At 39.9% G+C, this 18,887-nt stretch overlaps 1 protein-coding gene across 3 annotated transcripts in view; it reads left to right on the top strand.

Moving 5' to 3' along the window:
• The window catches only part of tshz2 (teashirt zinc finger homeobox 2), a 107,279-nt gene that overhangs the window by 61,106 nt on the left and 27,286 nt on the right, over window positions 1–18,887 (top strand). The window contains exon 1 of one of the 3 annotated variants that reach the window (XM_084366018.1): window positions 2,048–2,737. The exons of the other annotated variants lie outside the window; for them this stretch is intronic. Coding sequence (XP_084222144.1) covers window positions 2,698–2,737 — 40 coding nt within the window. The 5' untranslated portion in view covers window positions 2,048–2,697. Of the gene's footprint in view, window positions 1–2,047; window positions 2,738–18,887 lie in introns of those variants that run through there. 3 annotated transcript variants of the gene reach the window in all.

Raw genomic sequence — 18,887 nt, 5'->3', positions numbered from 1 at the left:
AAATAGGGTGATGGAATATTATCAGGAAGCCATTTGTAATCCGGGGCGAGCCTGGATCTCTAAGGGGTGTTGTCTCTCTGAAATGAAGTCATCCATCACTTCAACTTCATATTTGATTAGGTCATGAGCAGCTTTTAAAGAGAAAGGGAGGCTTTTTGCACAGGCTAATGACAAAAGTTAAGAGGTTGGAGTGTAAAAGATATTCAATTAAAAGTGAAATCACAGGGTTGTGATTTTACAGAAGTGTGAACAGTTACAAAAAAGTTATAGGAATGTCAGCCGTTCAAAGCGTTTTACTGCACCTGTCCTTTTCTGTTCACATTACTGTAGTGCAGTAAAAAGTACTTTACGCTGAAACATGTTAATACCTGCTAGTACAGAGTTAAAGGGGAACTTCTGGTGGTTAGTTTGTGCTAGCAGACATGATGACGGGAGAAGTTTAACGCGATTCAACCGACGTTTCAACACCGTCGTCTTCATCAGAGTCATACAACACAAAGACTCCCTGTGCATCATTGTACAATAAATGTATATTTGTATATACTCAGGACTGTATTCCTGAAGGTTTTCCTGATACTAACATGAGCTACTGCTGCTCTCTGTTAGCGCAGCGGAGAGAGGCATAAAGTCTCATCCTTTGGACTCTCGCCCGAAAAACTGACCCGAGTCCTTCACAAAGAAATCCACAGTCCAGCAGCATTAAACAAATCGTCCACAGGCTCGTATAGGCAACCGAGAGAGACAAGGGGAGGTCTCACTGTTCACGCCATGTTACAGCCTGAAATAATGAGTTGATTAGCGAGTAAACAGATAAAAAATCCGCAAATATTTTGATAATTGATTAATTATGATGTTTTCAGAATATTTTGTAAAATATTCCTTAGTTTCAGTTTCATTTTTGTAATCATTTGCTGCCTTTCTTTGTTTTTTTCAATAGTTAACTTACATTTTTTTAATGTTTTTGGATTGTTGGCAGACAACTCTTGACCTGGACACTATGCAGAATCTCCTACAGATTACTGTATGTGTAAATATGCGCTGACTGGTTTTTACTCTAAGTTGTGAAAAATGTACTCAGGAAATATCTTTGCTATCTTCTTCAGTCAGTACTTGATTTTATTTTATTATCACTGCTTGTATCTTACATTCTGCACTACGCAGCTCAGGAAGATGCTTCTTGAATCTTGAATAATCATGTTGACTTTAAGAAAAAGTGCCATCTTCGCATTTTCCCCGTTTTCCATAATTCCATGAAGAAAACTGTAAGTAGCAGCCCTGGAGTGAATAGTGAATGTTCTCAGTTGTACTGATGCCTTGAAGTTGCAACAGGAGAGTAAGTACAGTAATCGGATCAGAGGTAGTTACACCTGAAGCCACAAAAGTGACTTGATGTGATGATATGATGGACATTAATAACGTCCTGAGGTGTCAGGTGGCTTTATATTGTCTTTATTATAAACATTTATTTACATCTGAGTGTTTAAAATGCAGTAAACTCGCCTTTTTGATTAAAACAGAACTGAAAAGTTACACAAATGTAATCAGATTACACCCCTGACATGATGTTTGTAGTCAGTTTAAAGTCAAATCTGACAAAACTGCATTTTTAAACTAACTTTACGAAGCACGTGTGTTTCTATCAGGCCTCCCAAGTGTGAAAAACAACATGTGGATAATTATGCACCTGGTTTTGTGTGTCTTGCAATGAGACACTCCTGGAAGCAGCTCAGCTTCAGATCGATGAACAGATACGATCTGTTTTCTGTTGTTCTTTTGTTTTTTTAAAACCAACATGTTCAGATAGGCACTTTCGCCCTCGTACATTCACATCAAGCGCATTATTCAGTCACACCGGAGCAGTAACCGGTAACTGGTGCTCGGTTCATTCATATCTTGCTGGAAAATCTCGCAAACTTTGTCTTTCATTGAGCGAGGCAAAAGCGGAAGCTGTACGGGAAAAGGATCTGAAAAGCGAAAAAAAAAAAAAAAAGGCTGCATGAAAAAGACGCCGAGCAGAGGAGTGATAGGAGGCGGCGGCAGCAGCAGCAGCAGCCCGGCAGCACACAAGCCTGAGCTCCCACTCTCTTTTCCCTGGCCTCTGTTCCTTTAATAAACTCATGGTTATCTAGTGTAACAAATGTCTCGCTGCCATCATCAAGTCCAGGCGAGGAGGGAGGAGTTTTTAATGTTCAGTTTGTTCTATGGATCGATGTCTGCTGGCATCGCCTCTCCCCCTCGCCTGCACCGTGCGTAATATACTGTACCATTACCAAACGCTTTTTACGCGCATTCCCTCCGCATATTATCCAGCGAAAAACTGCCTGCGGGACTGACTGACACGCGTCGATCAACATATGTGGCACTGATGGACAAAAACGGATGGTGAAAGGAGACGATTCGCCCCCCGTAGGAGGAGGAAGAAGAAGAAGAAGAAGGTGAAAGAAGAAGAAGAAGAGGAGGAAGAAGCAGCAGCCCGATTTAACATCTGTTTCCTCTCCTGAAAAACGATTCCTAACTGGATTTTTTTTAATATAGTGAGAGAGACTGAACTACTCCGAGAGCCAAAATAAAGACTCGCACACACTCTCTCTTCTCTCTCTCTTTCTCTCTCTCTGTCTCTCTATGCATGGACTATCGTAGACCGCATTCAGATTTCACCTGGGCGCTGTAGTGAACCGCGACTCCCCCCCCAAAAAAATGCCACGGAGGAAACAGCAGGCGCCCAAACGGGCTGCGGGTAAGCATTTCTTCTTTTTATGTACAAGGAACCTGTTCATTAAGAGTGTGATATTTGTGGATTATCCTTTTTTTGTGTTACGGTGGTGCGGATAGCTCGTCTATAACACAGGGTCCCCCCCCCCCTCCTCAAACTTTTATCATGTGGGACCCCCGAATAGACATCAGACCCCCGCGTTTTGGAGATATCGTCCCGAGGAGCCTCATCTGGGCAGGTTTTTATGTAGTTGTTTGGGATTTAGTAGGCTACTGAGTTATATAACTGTGTGTGTGTACTGTGGTGAAGAATACAGTTAGCTTTTGTGCTCATAGTGAATTTAATATTTCTGAAATTAATTGTAATTTCACCGGGGGCCCCCTCTTCTTTAAGGGCTCCAATGGGTCGGGGGTGGGGGCCCTCGGAGCCCAGTTTCAGGAGTGGCTGATGTAAAAGTCAAATGTTAAAAACAATAAGCAGGAGAAGTTGCAGCATCACAAGCTGCTCCTCCAGTCCAGGGTTTATTAATAAGATTAATATCACCAAACACCGAAGGAAACAGCTCACCGGGGTTTAGAAGAAGCCGTGTAGGTTTTCCTCAGTGACCTCAGAACATGTCACGAAGTATGTATTCAATCGTTGATCAGAAAGTTTTGGTTTTTTTGAGTTCACGGTTTCAAAAAAAAAAAAAAAAAAAGCCGCCCTCACTGTGTTTGATTTGACTCGCGTGAAGCGTAGAAGAGGGGCTGAGAGATGTGGAGCCGCTGTATCCTGTAGCAGATGAACTCTGTATGAACTCTTCATAATCTTATGGACAAATGGAGAATGGGTTACACTCACTCACACACACACACACACACACACACACACACACACACACACATAGAGACACTCCATCCATGCTGCTGGCAGGGAGAGGAGGACGCGCGCACACACACACACACACACACACTCCTGAAACACAGATTTCGCTTAAAAATCCACCATATGCTTATGTGCAGTCGAGTGTTTGTGTGTGAAACCCGCAGTTTGTTGAGCTAATAATCTCGACTTCAAGGAGGGCCCTCGTTCTGTTTAGGCCAACGTGTTGTTAACCGGTTTGTGTGTGTGTGTGTGTGGACGTTTGTGTTTATTATATCTTCCCGTAATGTAATACCGAACGATGGAATCTCAGCGTTTCACCAAAAAAAACCCTCCCTGAAACACAACTTCCTTCTTAAGAAAAATCCCAAATCCACAAGGTCACAAAATCAGCGCTCTACCCTTGACCCCTTTTCTCCCCCCGCAGCATTAGTCACTTCCCCGAGTTCACATGAATTATTATGTTCCCAAAAAACGGCCTCATTATGACGGAGATGGTGGATTAAAACTAGATTGATCAACGGTATTCCAGCGTACGAGGATGCAATTACTTGGTTGTGGCGTGTTGAGAAGTTATCAGTCTTTATTATGGTTGCGGATGTAGCAACCAGATGGCGATTGTTCTCTGCCAATAATAGCGTCTCTTTATACCCGCTTAAGATACTGAGACCCTTATCTGCCCGGCACACTCTCAGTTTACACATACACATGTACGTGCACACACACACACACACACACACACACACAGAGGCACTCGTTGGCATACAGTCACACACTAAATATTTTTCCCACATTTCAGCCTCCAAAAGCCTCCTTTTCTTAAAAACAATGCCCCCAGTTTTTATTCAGAGAACTTTTGAGAAGATGCCTAAGTGATCCCTTTACACGCTCTCAGCTGCCTCGCCTGTACTCTGGTAAATGTGTCAGCCCTATAGAGAAATAAGCCTTCCAGAAGAGTTTCTTCATTGTTGAGGTAATTGTCTCCTCTTTGACAGGCACATTCATCAGTGGCTTAATGGTCAATCAAAAGTTGGCAGGCAGAGTGTTTTCATTCTTTCCTATCCACTACATTAGGAATACTTAATCAAAATGTCTCCCGGTAATGGCTGTGAAGAGTTCATGACTGACTGATCCGTTGTCTGTGCCGATAGAAAATTAACAGCTCGGCACTGGAGAGATGTGGGCCTGCAGATAAACAAATTGTGCATTAATATTTCATCTTCAAGACCTGGGATGTGCTATCAAGCGGTGGAATATTCCTGGGCTGTGTTGTCATTTTTCTCGCGTTCAATTTTTTTTTTTTTCTCTCTTCCTCCCGTATTCTTGAAGGCTCTTTGCAGCTGTAACTCATTTCACTTGATGACTTTACTGGGGTTACAGAGAGTGACGACAAATTGATTACCTGGCAGAGCAAGAATGGAGCGAAGAGAGACGCAGGCTGACAGTCATGTTATAATAATATGTTTAATGATGTGTGGAGGGGGAACAAGGAGAGAGGAGTATTGAAATAAGAGCATGGAAGATGCAAAGGAATAGGTTTCATTTTTTTCTTTTTTTGTAGGGGCTCTTAAAGATGCAGTATCCCTCTTGGTGGAAATAGTGTTTATAAAAAAAAAAAAAAAACACCATTCCCAGCTCAAGCATCAATTCAGAGGACATTCGGCATCTAGGGTGCTTGTAATCTCCTCAGGGAATTGTATTATTAATAGGCATATTTGTAAACGTGAGACCACAGACGCACTAGTAAAGGCCAGTTGTATCTGATTTACTTCCTTTGCATACATGGTTTGTATGGTAATTTAAAATGCCAATTACTCACCGGTCCAGGGAAGGATGCACTAAACCTTTGCTTTATCACTGAGGGGGGGGGGAAGCATCACCAAGACAGAGGCCTATCAGGCTGCAGATTCCAGGGTGAAATTTGTGTATCAGGTTTATATATGGTGTAAACCTAAAGCCCTGTAAGTGCATGGGATGCATTTTTGAGTGAAGGCAGCCATATGTTATTTTGCGGCCGTGGGAGTATTCCTCTTACCCTTTTTTTTTTTTTTTTTTTTTTTTTTTTTTACAATAGCTCTGTGCCTCAAACCGTTAGCCCAATTTGCTGTTAACAAGATAAATTGGAGAACAGACAAAGGCATTAAGTGTTGCAGTGCCAGCTAGTGACTGACAGCAGCTTGTGGGAATTGGCTAGTAGAAATTCCTCCTAAGTGGTTTGTTCAGAAAACATCCTACGATCAAGGCAGATGTTGTTTATCCAGTTTAGGTAGAAAAAGGAAGTCCATTTCTTGAATGACAAAAGCAGGGAGGAAAAATGGCACCAAATACAAGGGTGTCTTATTTTATTTTTTTTAATACCAGATTACCACCCTCATGGGTTTTTTTTCCCTCTGTATCACCACACTGTTCTTTTGTCTGCAGCCTTTATAACGACATTTCTTTTTACTTTCTAAGATTTGCTTAAATTTGTTTAACCATTTATATGAATTGAGATCAAAAAGAGACTGATACTCTCTCTGGACTTAAATTCAAAGGTTCTTTTAAGACCATGTGTTTGTTCACTGTTCTCCTTTTGTTTTTGAGGCTACGTTTGATCTTTAATAAACTACATCACAATGATTATGCTGATCATTTTTCCAATCACATGTTCACGACAGCTCCTATTTTTCTAAGCTTTTTTTTCCGAATACTCCACGATTTGATTAACTGCAGGAAACGAGGGTTCCCATTGGCTGTTGCATTACTGGCTTAGTACCTCAATAATCAAGTTAACGATTCAATTATGAAAATGACTAATGGAACAATATTATAAAGATTACATGCGACTGCCTCCCCCCCACACTTTTTTTTTTTCCTCCAGGTTTTTAATTGTACTTTTGTGAGAGACTGGAGCAAATAATCTCACTGCTGCTCCAAAAAGCAAAATAACAAAACGTGAAAACAATGAGGCAAAGCTCCTTTTTGGCCTTGAAAATGTGTGATTGTAGCTGTACGGACAGTTTCACTTTTCACATTTTGATCAGTTTTTGATAATTGAGTATTGTAGAAAGGTGAATTGTTGTGAAAGCTCCTGTTTATGTACTTTTTCAAGGCTAAAATATGAATTTTTGCCTATTCAACAACTCAGAATCCATACATTTAAATGTGTAAAGCTCCACTTAATAGCAGATACGGTAGTTTGAAAGAGCCTTTGGTCACTTTGTCAGATTCTTTTAGTTTAAATGTAAAACTCGATTAAAGAGATGCTATCATTAGAGGGCATTACATTTTTTTTCCTCCGCTCTGTATCTCTCTGGATCGGTGTCAAGAAGGCAAATGTTTTGTTTTTGATCAAATCCAGCCTTGAAATTTTCGTTGGCTTATATGAGCACACCAAACCATATTCTTACACTTTGTTGCAATGCTTGCAATTTTTTCTAACTTGCAGGCGCTCCCCACAGAGATACCCTTTAATAACTTTCCCCTCATCAGCTAGTTTTCATGCTGTATATTCTTACTACGGTGGGGAGAAAAAAAAAGGGAGTAAAATAAAGTCAGGTGGTTTTAGTGTGATCTCATTGAATTTTCTCCTGCATGCCACTTCGGTGACAGGTGTAGATAGCTAATAGTTTGCGAAGGCTTTTGTTTGCGTGAGAGGCAGACAGGGTGGTGCACTGTCTAGGTGATAAGAACCAAGACTCCTGTGCCCTCCAGCACAGTGATCTCTCTCCTCCGCTCGGCGCTCTCCTGTGTGGAAAAAACAGCCTGTTATGATTGGTCTCAAAGCAAGTGCCTGTGCAGTGTTGCACCTCTCTACAGCAACTGCTCATTCACCTTGCCTTCCCTCTGAGACCTGCACTAGTTTCCAGGCAAATGACACAATTTGATATGCCGTTGGGGTGATTCATGTGGATAATGTTTCCATGTGATCATCACTGCAGAAAAGAGACTATTTCTTGTTATGATTTTTTTTTTTTTTTTTTTTTTTTACTCATTAAGTCTGACAATAACTAGAATATTGGGAGAGTTTATTGCGAGCAGGCTAAAACTCATTATTTCTGCTAGACATTCCAAGTACAAAAGAAATTATGTTATGGTATTTTGTCCAGGTCCCAACAGATATAATGATTTACAGGGGAAAATATGGGGAAGAGACTTTATAGCTCTGGTTGTTCATTTGTGTGGATTTAGAGGATAAGAATGCAAGGCAAGCTTACAGTTAATACAGTAGCACCGTGGGCCTGGTATTGATTACACAGAGGAGGTATGGTAACGTTTGCTATGGTTTATGGTCAAATGCACTGCGGCTCATGTGCTTTGTGTTATTGTAATGATAGACGTTCCCACCATCGTTTGTATCTTTGTAATTCACATCATCTGCAGTTTTGTCAAGAGCACGTCATCTCTTTTCTTTCCACACAGAGTCAAGAAGTTTTAAGCGAGGACATCCATCTTGTAGTTGTTGACCTACATGTATAGTCAGTCAGAGGGCGCGCATGTTGGCCAGATGGTTAGAGGGTCCTAAAAACAATCACAGCCGGATCAGGTTAAAATAACCTACGGTACTTTTGAATCAGGTTTCCATGTCATATATATATATAGATATTATTTTTAAAACAGTCCTTTGCAGGTTTTAAAAAATCATTGTACACTGATTTCAGGGGTGTTTAATCAAGAGCACCTTGGATGATAATTTAAAGCAGATCTTTTGCAAATCGCAGCCAGATCAGGTTAAATTAACCTCTGATGCTTTTAAATTAGGTCTATGTCATATTTATATATATATACGTTTAAAAAAGAAAAAAATCCCTGTCCACTTATTTCAAGTGTTTGATCAAGAGCACCTTAGATGATAATTCAAAGCATAAAGCGTGCAAACTATAAAGAGAAAGATCATGATTTAGATTGTTTTCTCATGTTAAAGTTCATTTTTAAAGTCATATAATAAACCACGCAATGGTGCAAAATGCCTGGAATGACTGTGACATTTCCCTTCAGCGTGTGAGCGACAAAAAACTGAGAAAACATTAATCTTAAGTTATCCGCGGTGTACCTGATTTGCTTCTTATCAAATCCTTAATGAGCTTCAATTAAGATTTATTATGCAAATTAACCCTCAGCTGCTACTGACTGCAGGAGCAGGAGCTATGACAATATTGTGCTAATGGTGTGATCTGTAACAATTACAAAGGTAAACTGCCTTCACACTGCACGCTCCGCAAGTCTCCGAGAGGTCAGTCCGCTAAATATGCATTCAGGTGTTCTGGAGATTTTGAAATTAGCAAATTTGTTTATTAAGCCGCTGTCATGGTGCACTTTAGACGACAGCGGAGATAGTGTCACTGATGTAGGACGTATACATAAGCATCCGTACCGTTTGTAGCAACAGTCTTTATATGCTAATCAGGGCTATCGCGATATGCCGCCATTGAGGATAACCGTGATATTTAAATAATAAAATGATGATGATAGTAACGATAGTAGAGTTTTGTAAATAACACATCGACCCTTTAATACTTTGTCATAGTAGGTGGGGGTTATGTACCCTAACGCTGGTTGCCCCCCCACCATAAACTGTAAAAGACTCTCTTAACCACCCCACACCAGTGTTTTCACTGTTATTCATTTGCCAAAAAAGAGACAAAACACGATGAAGTTAAAGATGAATTTGAACTGTTTTGAGCTTTTAAAAAAATGTTTATAGATATTGTAATAATATTGTTATCGTGAATTCTCTGGACCACAATTACCGTGTAGAGAAAATCTTATATTGTGACAGCCCTAATGCCAATAATAAAGGATGATGCTGAGTTAACCAATAAATAGATATTTGTCTGTAAAAAAAATGGCGTTATTCAAAACATCGCCATTTTATATACTGTTATTAGGGCTCCACAATAAATGTAAGTTTTTTTGAATCACAGTATGACCAAGGTGCAACATCCAAATCGCAGAAATGTCCAATTTTTTGATAAAGGTCAAATGTGTGACAACGAAACTGCATTATAATGAAGTACTGCAGTGCTGCCCTGGTCTCCAACTCTTATTCTCCAGATGTCAGAAAACATGTTTGTGTGACCAGACCCCAACAAAATCTGAAAATAAGATCATCGCAATATGTTTTTTTTACTGTATTGTGCAGCCTTACATGTAAGCAACACACATTACTTAAACAAAGAAGATTTACAATATTAAAACTAATGTAAAAGGTGTAGATGCAGATGTGAAACCAGGCCCCAGTCTCCTGATGGCCGCGCACACAGTGAGGTTACGACCAGAGGAAGTGCTCGTGGACACTTTACTCGAGCACTGTATGAAGTTGTGAACCTTGCACCTTTTGTAACTTCATTTAGCACGGGGCTGATGGCTTCCTGACAGCTTTATAGCCGACATGTTTTATGAGTCGTCATGCGGCGCAATTACATAGGACCTAATTTGATGAATCAAGTCAATGTTTCACCGGCTGCGTTGACCTCGCTGGCCTGTGATCTTCTGTCTCTCCACGCGGGTCAAACAGAGGCTTTCACATTTTGTACAATTCAGTCACACTCTAGTAGAAAAAAAAAAACTGTTATTACTGCCAATCAAGAATGTGTTTAAATGGCTTTGGCAAATCATCAGTCCTAATGAATCAGTTAATCAGCCAGTCAGAGCAAAATAATGCATTTCAAAATTCCACCATAATTAAGCGCATAATTATTCTTATGTTTCTGATCTTTTTATTTATAATTTATGCATTATTTATTTATAATACATGTTATATCGTCCTGATGTCTGAATGCATTCCATCAGAAATAATAAGGTATTTTGGAGTCGGCACCCCATAATTAACTCCATCTACTGTAAATGGCTTTAAAGGCACGGTATGTAATTTCAGCCACAAAAGACTGAGTTTGGTAACGTGGGGAAGCAGCATGGCGTCGTGGGACTCGTTGTCTGCATTGTTAAAAACAAAAACAAAAAAAAAAAAAAACACCATTGCAGAAAAAAAGCTATCTGAAAATCTCTCTGTGATTGAGCAATACAAACAATAATAAACAACAGAGTGGCTAGCTAGCTAGTTTGCCTGCTTCCCAGGGTGTTGGATGTACAGATTTCACTGTTTTTTAAGATTGTTGGAAAATTTGGGATAATGTACACAACTCAACAAAATATATAACATCGTTTTTAGACATTTATATGCAGAAATGTTACATATTATCACTTATTATGATTTAAACTGGTGATTTGAGTGACACAGCCATAGAGGCATTATACAGGTCACATTTAATATGGTAGCAATTACATATCATTTGAAAGTCGTTGTTTTTTGCAACAAAAGCAAAGCAACGAAGTAGTTAACCTTTATTATCTGTTAAAGTGGTAGTTAGACCATCAGATGGTTTAACTACATGTATCAACATTTTGTTTACATGTTGCTTGAAACATCTCCAGAGCAAAACAAATGAAAGATAGTTAAGTAACCATTTGAATTAGTGCAAATTCAATTGGAAACCAACCAACGCCGTTAGCCGGCTAATTGTTCCATGTATTGTTAATGCTTTCAGTGTTGTTATCTAACAAACTCCTCTCTCAATAGAAACACTGATTCGGAGGATACAAACTCTGGCTTTTCTAATTAGCGAAGCTTTCAAATACTGAATGGCTCATTTGATAATTTTTGTGAGCAGCAAACAAGTTTTAGCGTCAAACTGAATGTAAAGTGACAAGAACAAAGAGTTTGTTTTTTCCTGGTAGCGGGGGGTCCAGTGGATCATGCACCCTATTAAACACATTAACATTCGGCCCCCGACACCTTGAGGTGCAATTCTATTGTTTTCTGCTGAAGCCACAATAGAGACAGGACGAAGAAAGACGTACAGGTTCAGATATTATTGTGTAATGTTTATATTTTGTCATTGGCTGAGATTTTTAATTGATACGCTTGTAAAATAAGATACATCTGATCGCAGTAATGTGTTTACAAATTATGAATCTACAGAAGCAAATGTGTGCAAACACAATTTAAATGATCAAATACTTCACATTGACTGTTTTTCTATTTGGTCAAATACACTAGAGTATGAGAATATGACTAAATTCGACAGTATTGTTCGTGATTCCATTTAAAATGACTTCAAACATGCAAAAAACAAAAAGCCACAAATAGATCAATTTCAAGAAAAGACTTAAAAACAAAAGAAATGTAAGAACTGCTATAAAACAAAGAGCAGTCTAACATCTAATCATACAAAAACGGTTATAAGCTTGCGTTTATGTTATGTGTTATAAACTAAAAGGCATCCTTTAATAGTCATCTGAATAAAAATGCCGAACATGTGCTTTGTTTTAACCCTAATCCTGTACCTAAACTACCTCTGAGACTCTGCGGCGCGTTGTGCTAGAGCCTGCTCCTCAGGGCTGTGCCTGCCTGTTTGTGTCTCCAGTATGTGCTGAGCTAGTCTGTTGAAACAGCTTAATTGATACTCATTAAACAGCAGTGACAGCTTAGGTGTCCTTGATGAATGTAGAATAATTCGGTTGTACTTACAACTTGATTAAGCAGAAGCACACAACATGTCAGTGTTGTAGCCTATGGCTCGGTCTGTCCGCACTTACGAGCTACTTAAAATGATCAGTCTTATTGGTCGTGTTAACTGCAGACCGACCTTGCGTCAATTTGTTGCGATTGCTCGCGCCTGAAATAAACAACTTTTCAAACAATAAATGAAAAAGTGTATTAAAAAAGCAGCTTTGATTTTGATTACTTGGAGAGTGTTACACCTAAGAATATACTTCATCTAAAAATGTGAATTATGTTGACTTTTCTTTGTGTTTATTCAGCCACAGTCTGGCATTTCCAGACAATAATAAAGTCAATGGATGTCAGGCAGATGAAAAATGTGCATCTTGTATTATTTCAGTTAAAAATTAGAGGCAATTGGAATTGGTTCAAAATTGACTGTCTTTGTAACGAGCGCATGACGAATGGTCTAATTTAGAGAAGAAAATGAATGCTGGGAAACCAAAAATATTATTCTGCAGCATTTTATGTGCCATGATATTCCATGAAGATGAACTAATTTCACTAAATACCCCCACGAAATCTACTAACAGTATTTCTCTCTTATTGTCATAGAAACCCAGTGCTCACAATGGAGATCATGTCATCAGAGCTCGTGGCAGATACTCAAGTTATTCTAATGATCTGATTTTCTCGTCCTTCCCAGTCTTGTAAACTCTGTAACTCAAGAATGCCTTCAGGGAATTTCTCCAAATTTGGTACTGAAGTCCACTTGGACTCGAGGATGAACTGATTAGATTTTGGTCGACAAAGGTCAAGGGCATGGATTCTAATAATGACAAAATTTCACACAAATGTGTTTGACATGATAAAATGATGAATTGATTGGTATTTTATATCCAAAAGGTCATAGGTCAACTTCACTGTGACATCATAATGTTCCACAAAAACACTTTATTCAACGCCGTAACTCAGGAACAGAAGGGGAGATTGTGACCATATTCCACATTTGGTCAGATGACTGAAATGTTGACACGAGTCTCGGGTGCCCAAAACTGTGCCGACTGTGTGTAGATCTTCAGGGCTGAAGATGTGCCTGAAGCATCGAGAAGCTTTGTCTACTGTCATGGCTACAACTTTGTGCTCTGTCAGACTCTTACACGCTAATAGAAAACAAAACAAATCAATTGTATTGTATATCCCTGTATCACAAATGACAGATTCGCTTGATGGGGCTTCATAATCTGTACAGCAAATGACATCCTCTATCCTGAGACCCTTGACCCGAAGGGGAAACAAGTCCTTATAACAAGCAGAATGGGAGAAACAGTCCGCTCTGTCCCTTCCTGAAGAGGGCTTGACTGTTGTGAGTCCAACGAGGTACTTGTATCAGGTCCAGTGATGGATTGTAACTAAGTACATTTCCTCAAGAACTGTACTTCAGTATAGTTTTGAGGTAGTAGAATATTTCCATTATCTGCTGCTTCATATTTCCTCTCCACAACATTTGAGAGGCAAATATTGTACTTTTTACTCTCACTCTTGATAACTTTAGTTACTTTGCAGATTACATGCTGCATTAGAGCTAAAATAGAAACATTTTTTTCAGCAGTTGATCAGTTCCCTTTTCCCCTTGCTCTCCCTGGCCTCCTTTTCCTCCGGTAGCCCACCACAAGCTCACTGGTTCTGCTGATATTGATCTTCAGATGATCATGGTTGCACCATGTGACGGAGCTCTCTATCAGTCCTCTGTACTCCTCTGTAAAAAATAATGTTCCACTTCACCAAAAAATACACTTCATACCTTTTATTAGATTTCTTCAAAGCTCGGGCGCCCTAAACCTTTTATCTCGGAGGACCAAAACTGAAAACTGATGGCATTTTAAGGATCCCAAGATACCTTAATTGACTGATTCCCTGCACAAAGAGTCACTCATTTTTAAAGAGCATTTATACCTCACAAAAAACAACCCAATATAAACATTATTATGATTTTCTAAAGTTCATTTGTACATTTTTTTTCCACTACAAGCATCTGGCCCAAACCTTAAGGCGGGCCCCACTATGACTACATGTATGAAATGAGTCAGGACTGACATGGATGTAGACTGCAACCTGACGGAGGCCTACAATCACGAGGCGTTTATTCTACAATTTTGTTTTGTTTTCTGTGACAGCCTCGGAGAAAAAGCTACGTAAAAATCCTTATCACTCGCAGATCTCCAGGCCCGTGTAGCTTCTCGCTTTGCTGACATCTGATTAAACTGCCGTAACAGAAAGAGCCCTTCTCTCCATTTTGAGAATACATGAAAGAGGGGGAATTTCCGCGGAGGATGGATTTACAACTTTATCCTCACATGATTAATATTACACAGGGAGGTCTTTGTACAGGAAGCAGCATGTCTAATTATGGTCCAACTGTGTCTGACTGAGAGCAAACATCATGCCAAAGACTGCCAGGAGAGGAGCTGCACCGACACGGCACACAAACGGTTCACGTGGGCGCGGGGTGATGTCATCATCACCCAGATTTCATGATGCTAAGCCCACAACTGATTGAGCAAGTCAGGCTTTCAGTATGGTTCGTCCAGCTGGCAACAACCTTCTCGAAACACTGCCGGCATATGGGATTTAGCTTCAATAAACGCCAACCGGGAAGTGTGTTCACTTTTTATTTTCATGTTTTCAAGGCTGTGCACGTCTACCAAACACATAATGATACCCATGACCTCACTGATGATATTTACAGTATGTCGACATTTGCTGTACTGTGAGGAGCAGATGCAGATTCATCACCCTCCCCCTCTTTAAAAGAATTTCAGGGACTCCATGTCCTCCCACATTTGCCTGTTCGTCATATATCTCAGCCCAGACATTCAAGAGGTTGCTAGCCAGGCCAGCCATAAGTCATCCTGCCTATCAAGACAAGGAGACGTGTTTCTGGGCTTGATTTTCAGCTGTTACTTGTAAACCAGAACAGCATTCTTAAGATTAACTGAGTGACAGGGAGGCCTCTAAAAGCAAACTATAATAGTACAATATGTTACAGTCGTATTTTATGGCTTTTAGTCTGTGAGGCCAAGTATGTGTGTAGATGGATCAGCTGAGGGATCTAATAGGCCTGCATTGCACCTCAGGGAGGGTAGAAAATAATGGTGTTGTGTTACTGCTGTTTTTCATTAGGCTGATAATAAGAATACAGGTGTACACGTCACAGGAAACCCGGTTGGACCTGGTCATCCTCACGAGTGCACATCAGATGTGACAAGGTTATTCTTTTCATCCTCTCTTCTCGCTTGTTTTTCACTACAGTCCTTTGAAGAATATGTTTTTGTCTTCAAGTGTGTGTGTCTGCCTGCGAAAAAAGTCATTGATATAGAACTGTCAAAATAAGTCGTGTTCAATCCAAAACCGTTTAAGTTGTCAAGGACACATTTTCCTCCTTCCCATATCCTGACAAACATTGAGTCAGCAATTGTCTGTTGTATTTTCAGTACTGGTATCTCGTGCTCCCCCCCAGGCCATTTTAAAGTTGTAGAAAGTGGTCATTTTCTCTGTGTCAGTAGGAGGTCAGTGTTGTGGCAGTCAGCAAAGCTATTCAGTCTGGTGAAACAGAGTCTATTGGGAACCCTAAAGACACTTTGTCTGGCGAAGTCGCCTCTTTCTGCCTGTCTTCATGCCTGTCTCATTGTACTCACGGCACTCATAGAAAGTCTAAAAAAAAAAAAAGCTGGAAACATTTGATATATTATTTTCAGATCTCCCAACTTCCTATGCAGAAATTTGAAATTAACAAATAGAAAACCATATTGAATATTTTGCATCTGCCTCTCTCTGCATGGCCATTTGTCCTTCTGTCAGAACTCGTTCTCGTTACTTCTGGCTCTTATTCTGTCTGAATATCTACCTGTCCCTCCAGCTCTGTGTCTCACCCGCTCTGTTAGTGACTGACATGTCCTCTCTGTGCTGTAGTGTATCCCTGGTAACTGTCGCCTGGGGCCCACTCATCCCTAAAATGTAACAGAGGTCACACACAGATCATTGCTTTAGCCAAAGGCCCTGACTTTAACACAGAGTGACCTGCGCAGGAGCAGCGGCTGGTCAGTGATGGATCTGGAAATAACACGAGTATAATCTGCTCCATCATCACTCTCATATGGAGTCTGGTTTGTGGTTGTGGTTGAATCATATCTGCATATAAAACATCTCTGATCTTACCTGCTTTAAACTCAGAGTGCACTCATCTCTGCCGCACCTACTCTAAATCTAATGTTTTGATATTTAGTGTTGGAGCCAGGATTAGAGAGAGAGGGTGAAGCATGTTAGAATAGACATATATACGAATGTTTTTGTCTCTACAACCATTTAAAAATTAGGATTTTTTAGGAACTTATAACAATTTAAGGATGAAAAATAGGGCAACAAACAGGGCTGCAGCTAACAGTTATTTTCATTATCGATTACACGATTTATTCATTAATTGTTTTGTCTATATTGTTAGAAATGCTCACAATTACCCAGAGCCCAAAGTGACATCTTAAAACTACTTCTTTTGTCCAACCAACACTCCCAAAACCCCAAGAGTCTTCATTTACCATCACAAATGACAAAGAAAAGCTTCATTTAAGAAGCTGGAACAAGCACACTTTTGACATTTTTGCTTGAAAACTGACAAAAAACAAATCGGTTATCAGAAAAGTTGGCAGTTAATTTTCTTTCTATCTATTAATTGATTAATTGTTGCAGCCGTAGTGATCAATAAAGTAGTTCACCATTATGTTTTAATGTGGCTGTGACAAATTTACTCCAGCTAGCATTTACTAGCTACTTGATTATGATATCTAAAAATACTTTGTTTTTAAAATTACTCAAATCATTACATTAAAACATATATGATGTTTTGACTGTTGTTGACAAAGTGTTGTTCAGTCACGTCTGACAAAGCTGAACACATCAGACGTCATCAAACCTGATCGCGTTGACAGCTATCTCCCTGCACTTTAGCTGCTGAGCTAACGTCAGCTAACGTTAGAATTAATCAGACTGACAACACAAGCTGCTGCTCAACTCCTCGAGTCTTGTGATCCTGATTAACGCGATTAAGATTTTAAAGAACCAGTGTGTAGGATTTAGTGGCATCTAGCGGTGAGGTAAACAACTGAACACCCCTCCCCTTTCAAGCATGTAGGAGAGCCTACAGTGGCTACTAAAAATGCAACAACAAAAAAAGCCCTCTCAAGAGCCAGTGCTCGGTTTAGCCGTTCTTGGCTTCACTGTAAATTTTAAAAGTTGACTTTACTTTAAAAAAACAAACCAAGGAAACCAATTACATCAGAATGACCGAGTTAAGTAGACTATTTAAGTTGTACAAGCTCAAAGGTTTAAACAACTTAAAATGATTAGTGTATTTTACTTGGTAATTTTGAGGTAATGGGTTTCCTTGATTTATTTTAAAGAAAAATAGCTTTGTCAGATTTTACAGTGTACTGTCAACATGGCAGACTGTGTGGAAGAGTACCTGCTCCCTCTGTAGATATGAAGGGCTCATTCTGAGGTAGCAAAAACACGACAATTCTTAGTTTCAGGTGATTAAACTCTAATGAAACCATAATTAGGAACATTATATTCAATTTCTGCCAATATATGACCCAAAAGGTTGCATATTTAAATACTTGCAAACAAAAACCGCAATCATTGCAAACTCACAGAGTGTCATTTCTCTAACAAGCTTACTTTTTGCCGCACGTGCACACCAGTTTACTGGATCACTAAAACGCATGAAATAAAAGTTGTAACCTCTAAAAATGAGAAGCCTGCTTACAGCTCTGCCTGTGATTTAATGGAGGGCAGTTGGGTGCAGGGAGGTTGCAGTAGACAGGTCATTGTCACAATGGCGTGCTCTGGCTCAAACCCTGAACATTGCACCAAATTACTTCTAATCTCACTGCTGGTCTCCAACAACAGGATAATGGGACAGCCGACCTTGTGGGCCAAAACATCATTAAATCAGCACAAAAAGTAAGCTCAACAATGTAAAACAGTTAAATCAGTTATCACAATCCACTTCATGTGTCTTGATATGCACTTCCACCTTTCGGAATGTGGTTTGTTTCTCTCTATTCAGAGCTGCTGCTCTTTTTGCAGCCTTGAATAGCCTCCTTTGAAGCCTGCTATAATCCCTAACCAGGAATTCCTCACTCCCTCAGTGAATTAGTTGTTGATGTGGTGAATCCGTTGCACCCAACTTCCAGGGGGGCACTGCGACTCTGGCCTCGCTGTTGATCCTCGACTGCTGGCTCGGTGTATCTGACCAGTTTTTCTTTCACTTGTGCCTCGTCTGCCACATCCTCTTATGCCACAGTGAAGCAAGCAGCTGCCGTCTGTGCCGTGCAACTCCTTGCAGTGTGTGATAACGATTTAGTTCTTCTTTCTGAGACTTGTGACGGGGGGTGGCTTAGTAGAAGTTGAAGAAGTTTCTGTATGAGTATGTCTGTGCGGTTTCATGAGGGTGCTTTTGGTTGTCCTGTTGAAACATAAGAATTAAAGCCACATGGACATGTTCCTCTTTAAGTCAGAATTTATCCACACGATTCAGGAACATTTGCTTTGTTCCCTTTAAACACACCTAGATTACTTTCATATCAGTCCAATTTAAACTTTGAGTCCCTGCTATCCGTCATTCTTTTCTGCTTTCTCCCCTCATTCCTGTAAGTTGGAATGAAAAGGAAAAGGGGTTGTGATCCTGTCAGCTAATCAGTCACTGTGTGCACATGCCGTTGCAATTGTTTGTGTGTTTGTATGTGTGAGTGCCTTTATGTTTGCATGTGTTTC

This window comes from Pagrus pagrus (genome assembly GCF_965226575.1).
Source record: "Pagrus pagrus genome assembly, chromosome: 11".
Lineage (NCBI taxonomy): Eukaryota > Metazoa > Chordata > Actinopteri > Spariformes > Sparidae > Pagrus > Pagrus pagrus.
Note: the sequence above shows the minus strand (reverse complement) of the source record. Positions and strands in the feature narration are given on the sequence as shown.